The sequence below is a fragment of the Phoca vitulina genome, unplaced genomic scaffold (assembly GCF_004348235.1).
Source record: "Phoca vitulina isolate PV1807 unplaced genomic scaffold, GSC_HSeal_1.0 scaffold50, whole genome shotgun sequence".
NCBI lineage: Eukaryota > Metazoa > Chordata > Mammalia > Carnivora > Phocidae > Phoca > Phoca vitulina.
The window spans coordinates 6390532-6396982 of NW_022589753.1; the positions used below are offsets into that span (position 1 = coordinate 6390532).

Genomic DNA, 6451 nt, shown 5'->3' on the forward strand with positions numbered 1-6451 from the left:
AGTAGCCAAGTGCTGGGGGCTTAGATTTTTCTGAGTGAACGGATTTGAGTCATGGGACACCACTTGGGACTCATTGAGCATCAGTGACACAACTGTGCCCTTGGTGAAGACCAGCTTTCACGAATTATTCTCCTCCCGGCATAGAAGGGAGGTAGAATCTGCGCCCAGTCCTGCTTGATGACATGCTGGTTAGTGATCAGTGTGGAACACACACAGCTGGGGGTGCGTAGCGCTGGGGCTCACACGTGGGGTGCGGATCCTGACGATGGCTACGGGGTCCAGCTCTGTCTCTCACCCTCTTGGAAGCCTGGGTCAAGACGATTTCACCTCCTCCACGATCCAGCTTCCTTTTCTGTAGGCCACAACGGTAGTAGTGCTTAGGTCATGGGCTTTTGGTGAGAATTCAGCGAGTTAATGTATCAGAACGCTTAGCACAGTGACAGGCACATGCTAACACCATATAGTGTCTAATTATTATTTCTATTGATTTGGCTCCCACATAGGTGTTCTTAGATGAGAAAGGTTGAGTTCTTCAATTGCAAGTTTTCCTTTTATTCTGCATTTTGTCATCTGGTGCTCCCAGTTTCTAGATTTATGTTGTTGGTTCTTGGAGGGCCCGACATTAATTGCAGGTGCTCGACACTTTGACAGGGAATGGTGGGAAAGAAACTTAAGCCCCTGGGTGCTGGTTTTTGTTATTCTTCAGAAATGAGCAGTGCTTGTTGGTTTAGGTAGTTCTCATAGTTTGCTGTGCATCATAATTCCCTGTGGATTTTGAAGATTTCAGATGCTTGGCATTACCTCTGACCTGCTGGATTGTAATTTTCAGAGATGGGGCTGTTTTTCTCAGACTCCATGTTTGCTACTGACATTCACCAAATCTGAGGATCACTGGCATATTATATTCTCTTTGGTTAGACTTGAACTCATATTTAAGTGTATTAATGAAGTCACCTACTCATTTAACACATATTCTTTATTGACCAGTTTTAGATGCTGGGCACTGCTTTCTAGTGGGAGAGACTGATGATAATTAAATGAATAAACTAATAAGAAAATATAAAATAGCAACAAGATCTGTGATAAAATAATAGTCCATGTGAATACATGGGGTCTTCTTGAGAAAGAGTAGTCAGGGAAGGCATCTCAGAGGACTGAGCTGAAGCCTGAATGATAAAAAGGTGCCAAGCATGGCAAGATATGGGGGGAAGAAGCTTGAGGCAGAGGATATAGCAAGTACAAAGGCCCTGGGGCAGGAATGAGTATGGTGAGTTTGAGTCCAGTGGGGGTGGTTAAGTGTGGGCAGGAGGGTGTTGGGGATTTACCAGAGGAGATCAGATCTTTAAGGCTTTCTAGGGCCAGGTAAGGAAGTGGAATTTTATTTGAAGCCACTGAAGAGTTTTGAGTAGGAGTGCAATATGATCTGATTTGTATTTTTTTTTAAGACTTTATTTATTTGACAGAGAGACAGAGAGCACAAGCAGGCAGAGGATGAAGCAGGCTCTCGCTGAGCAGGGAGCCCGACGTGGGGCTCGATCCCAGGACCCTGGGATCACGACCTGAGCCGAAGGCAGCCGCTTAACTGACTGAGCCACCCAGGTGTGCCCCCTGATTTGTATTTTTAAAGGATTGCACTGGCTGCTGTGTGGAGAATGGGTTTTGGTGGAGGTGAGGGTGGTGAAGGTTTTCAGCCGAGGAGGCTTGAGTATGTTGTAGCCCCCAGCCCTATAGGAATTAAGCACAAAAGTTCAACTTAAGGACAACAGGCAACCATTTCTAGAGACCCAGGGAGTCAACCACTGCAGTGATCTTGCCTTGGGGATGGGAGTGAAAGGTGAATGTAGCTTAACATGTGAGTTAAAATCATGATGAGCTTTTATTTACCCAGATTAAGCATTTTCAAACCTAACTCCTGCTGCTGAAGATGTTCACTGGGTTCCCACATGAAGTGGCCCTGTCAGCCTAATGTTCAACCCCCAGTAAGAGGTGTACTCCCCAGGGCTACCCATAGGCTTTGGAAAAGGAGAGCAAATAAAATGATTAATTGGTTCTTGGTTTTTATGACATCTCTGTGGAAACTCTATTATGAAATTCTGGACTTGTGAGTTGTAGAAATATGTATTAGTCTCCCTCCATGGCAGCACATTGCCTCTGATGTCGTTGGGTCATGGCTCAACCATCTATACTGTTTCCATGAGAGGCGCTAGGGCATTGGTGTTGGACTTGGGGATGCGGGTTGGGCAGCCTGTTTGGACCTCCGCTTCTCTCCTTGCTAGCTGAATTTTCATAGACAAGCTCCTTAATCTCTGAGTTTCAGGTGTCTCATCTGCAAAATAAGGGTGATCATAGTATCTACCTCATGATGTTATTGCAAGGGTCAGAGAAGCAGATGCCTATACAGTACTTAGCACGGTTCTTGGCACGGGGTCAGCACTCTAGGCAGATGAATACTTTTGGGTTTCCATTATGCTCCTTTGAAAGTCCTCTGTGCCCTTGCTTTCTGAAAGGTGGTCCCCAGACCAGCAGTTGCATCCCCTGGGCACTTGTCAGAGTCAGAAATGCAGAATCTTAGGCTCCATCCCAGACCTGCTGATTCGAATTTGCACTTGAACAAGATCCCAGGTGATTCTTGTGGGCATTTACGTCTGGAAGTGCCACTGTTGTAAGCTAAAATGCGTACAGGGAGGAGAGCTGAGTCAGGTCTGAATATGGAAACCTGTTGCCAGCATCGTGTTGGGGCAGAAAGACATCATCACCAGGACACAAAATACACTGTGACCCTAACCAGCGGGGCGTGGTTGGACGGCCACGTTACCTCTCCTGCCCAGGTCTTCATCTGGTACATGACTCACCTATTTTAGAAGTTTGTTGAGAGGTAAGTGAAGTAATGTGAAAGCTGATATCAGAGAGTGAAAAGTAAGTTATTTTTATCTTGTTTACATAGAAAAGGGACATCATAATTTTTACAGCTGTTAATACATTTTCAAAGATTCCAATTCCCCATATTCCCCATTTGCTGGCTGAGTAGCCATGGGCATGACCTATTATTTGGCATCTCAATTAGAGTAATGGAGAGTGACAGTGGCCGAGGAACTATGGCCTGGTATTTTTGGAAACTAAATGGGAGAATTTTGTAGTTTGGCTGAAAGGCATTGCCCTAGAAAAGCTGAGCACTGTGGTCAATGGCAGTGTTTATGCCATTTACCAAATACTCAGAATCACAGTGTAAGGTGTGGGGGCCATGTGCAGAAGTCACCAGGATGCTTCCGGGTGGCATATTTTAATGTGTCACACGTTTAGCAGCCACAAAAGCCTTTTATTGTTTCCAAACATCACAACCAAAGCAAGAGACAAGTGATATTGCTTCTATTGGCAGGATGTCTTCAAGTACCAAAAACCCACAGTATATTCCAGCACAAGAAAAAACACAAAATTGTACACCAAAGACACAGCATATTATAAGAATTCATTGGGGGTGTGTGTGGGGGGGCAGTGTGAGGCCAGCCAGAAAGCACAGCGTGAAGTTCTCCAGGGCAGGAGAGGGTCTGATGGGTGCGTGTAGCATGCAGAGACAGTCCTAGCACAGCTCACCCTATGCTCACGGGGATGAAATGCTTTGCTTAATAAGCTACAGGCATTGAGAGCTGGGTCACCCCAACTTTTACACCATGCCAGAAAAAAGGAGCAGTGAACCAAGAAATTTCTCTTTCACAGATAACTCAGGAGATCAGGTGATAGAGACACGGCTACTGTGAGCAAAAACAGAGCTTCTGAGAAAACCACAGGCATTTTCACAGTTTCTGAAACTCTCTGAAACTATAGTAAAGCCATTTCTTGAGGCACGTGTCCTCCCATCCATGATTCCCTCTCTTGCTTTAATGACAGAAAAGGAGTACTAGGAAAAAAGCTTTTTTTCTTTTTTTAAAGAGGGAAATTTATACCTTTAAACAGCAAGGTATCAAAATACTTTGTACACAGGTATGTGCTGATTTTCCAAAGCACTGTATCTGCCTTTCATTGGAATTTTGAAAGCTGCCTTAGGTTTAATGCATAAGAACCGGACAACAGCACTACAGCAGCTGAAATAGAAATAGGTTACATCCCCATGGTCATTTTCGGGGGGAGGCTGGGATGGGGGTTGAGGAGAGGGCCATACATAGCGTTGCTTCTTCCACACAGAGCTCAGTATTTTTTAGGCAATTATTTTACAGTAAATCGAGTTATAGAATAGAAACTCAGTCTCTTACAAAATGAGGACAAGACCATCTGAGCAGCTGACAGCCAGAACTGTGACAGGTTTGCTGGGGAGACATTCGAATCCCTGTTACAGTCAACGAGAGTCCTTCCGTCTGGTCTGACTTGCAGCAGGGAGACACGGGGAGGACGCTGGAGGGAGCAGGTGGGCATTGCAGACCCCAGGTGCATGGAAATGAATACAGGCAGCACCCAGAGGAGCCCTCACTGAGTCCCGCCAGGGCCTCTTTGGGAAATCAGTGACTTACCCACTTTGGAATCCTTCGAGAAAGCCTGTTACGTACCATTTTCCCCTTTGAAAAGCTTTGCAAGCACAAAGACAAAAGACATGTACAATCATGGCTGTTGACATATTTTAAGTCTTCCAAGGATTTATCTACCCCCTCTTCTTTTTTCTAAACACCTTGGCTGGTTGGGGGCTCACCAGCGACGGAGCTGTCGCCCACTTCCGTGGCCGTGGCGCCCTACCCCAGGTTCAGGCTGTCGCAGCTGCAGAGGATCTCCCTGAAGGTGTTACGTAGCTCCAGGCTCCGGAAGGCGTAGATGAGCGGGTCGATGATGGAGTTGCACATGATGAGGACCAGGTAGGTGTTGAAGTGGGCGGTGTAACAGACGCAGTAGGGGTTGGTGGGGCAGGTTATGATGAGGATGAGGTGGAGGAAGAAGGGGGCCCAGCAGAAGATGAAGACCCCCAGCAGGATGGTGATGGTGACAGCCCCCTTCAGGCACGAGTGCTGCTGTGGGGCCACGCCCCCGGCAGGTGGCAGCGCCGCGATGCGCTGGACGTGCAGCCGGGCGAAGAGGAACATGTGCACGTAGAGGGTGCCCATGAGGAGCAGCATGGCGAAGAACATGGTGATGAGGCACACGATGACCATCTTGCTCTCGGAGTAGACGATGAAGACCACGCCACAGACACCGCAGCACAGCCAGATGGCCGCGATCCAGGCGAGCGCCTTCCGCACCGTCATGATGCTGTGATAGCGCAGCGCGTAGAAGATGGTGACGTACCTGTCCACGGCGATGGCCAGGAGGTTGCAGATGGAGGCCACCAGGGAGATGCAGATCATGGAGTCGAAGACGTTGTCCATGTGCTGGATGAACTGGTCCTCGAAGGTCAGGTAGTTGCTGTTGACGACAGCGATCATGATGGTCTCCAGGGCATTGGACACGCTCACCAGCATGTCGGCCACCGCCAGGCTGCAGAGGAAGAAGTACATGGGGGAGTGCAGGTTGCCGTTCCTGACCACAGCCAGGATGACCAGGATGTTCTCCAGCAGGCTGACGATGCCCAGCGCCAGGAAGACTTGGGGCTTGATGAAGACCTGCTCGCAGAAGCCGCTGCTGCTCTGGTTGCTGAAGGAGGGCGCCGCGAGCTGCTCTGAGCTGTCGGGCAGTGTTGGCTGAGCAGACAGGCAGCACGAAGCGTTCATTGCTAAGGGACGGGTGGGTGGGAGCTGGGGCTCCGGCAGCGTCCAGAACCCGCTGCTGCTGGCGGCAAGGAATCCCCCTCCAGATGCTTGCGGTGGATGCCCGTCCAGTCCAGGCTGAGGGAGAGGGAGAGAAAGTCAGCTTGGAGACGGACAAGAGAACTTTCCTCTGCTTTTCCAGGACGGGCGCTCCTCTGCGTCGTCGTCCTTCTCCCTCCTTCTTACCCCTTCTCACACCCCCACCTGGGAATGGAAAAGCTGCCACTGGTGCCTGGAGTTTCAGCTGTTTTCATAGCAGGACCGGGCATGTGGTGCCTGCTGCTGGAAGTGAGCGGGGAGCACTCAGCCGTCACACACGGGCTGCAGGCAGGCTCCTACTTCATCTTCAGCGCAGGGAAAGGACCGCGGAGCAGGGAGCAGCGATCGGGCGCCTCCCCAACTGACGGCGGCAGCGCCCGCGCGGGCAGGGAGCTCGAGAAGCAGCCTGGTGCCCTCTGCAGGCCAGACTGCTCATCTGCGTGCTGCCTTGGCGGAGCAGTTCTTATTGGTCATGGAAACTGCCACAGGTATCCATTCATCCAATTTGTTCATTGATTTTTTTTTTTTTTTAAATAGCCATCATTATGGAGCACCTGCTCTGTGTCAGGTCTCTGCTGGGTGCAGGGAATATAACGGTGAACCAGACTGACACACTGTCCCGGTTTCCCCTAGACTCGGTGTCCGAGGTGGGAGGTGAGAAGTCAGGACGTTATATTTCATTGTGATGA

At 49.3% G+C, this 6451-nt stretch overlaps 1 protein-coding gene across 1 annotated transcript; it reads right to left on the reverse strand.

Moving 5' to 3' along the window:
* Nucleotides 1-3308: 3308 nt before the first annotated feature.
* MC3R (melanocortin 3 receptor) lies at nt 3309-6108 on the reverse strand. The gene has a single exon (XM_032387621.1). It carries the CDS (start codon nt 5685-5687, stop codon nt 4719-4721), a length of 969 nt encoding a protein of 322 aa, XP_032243512.1. The 5' UTR covers nt 5688-6108; the 3' UTR covers nt 3309-4718.
* Between the last annotated feature and the right edge of the window lie 343 nt (nt 6109-6451).

What these genes read in the sequence shown, in the direction of transcription:
- MC3R (XM_032387621.1), bottom strand. Translation starts at nt 5,687, where the DNA reads ATGAACGCTTCGTGCTGCCTGTCTGCTCAGCCAACACTGCCCGACAGC.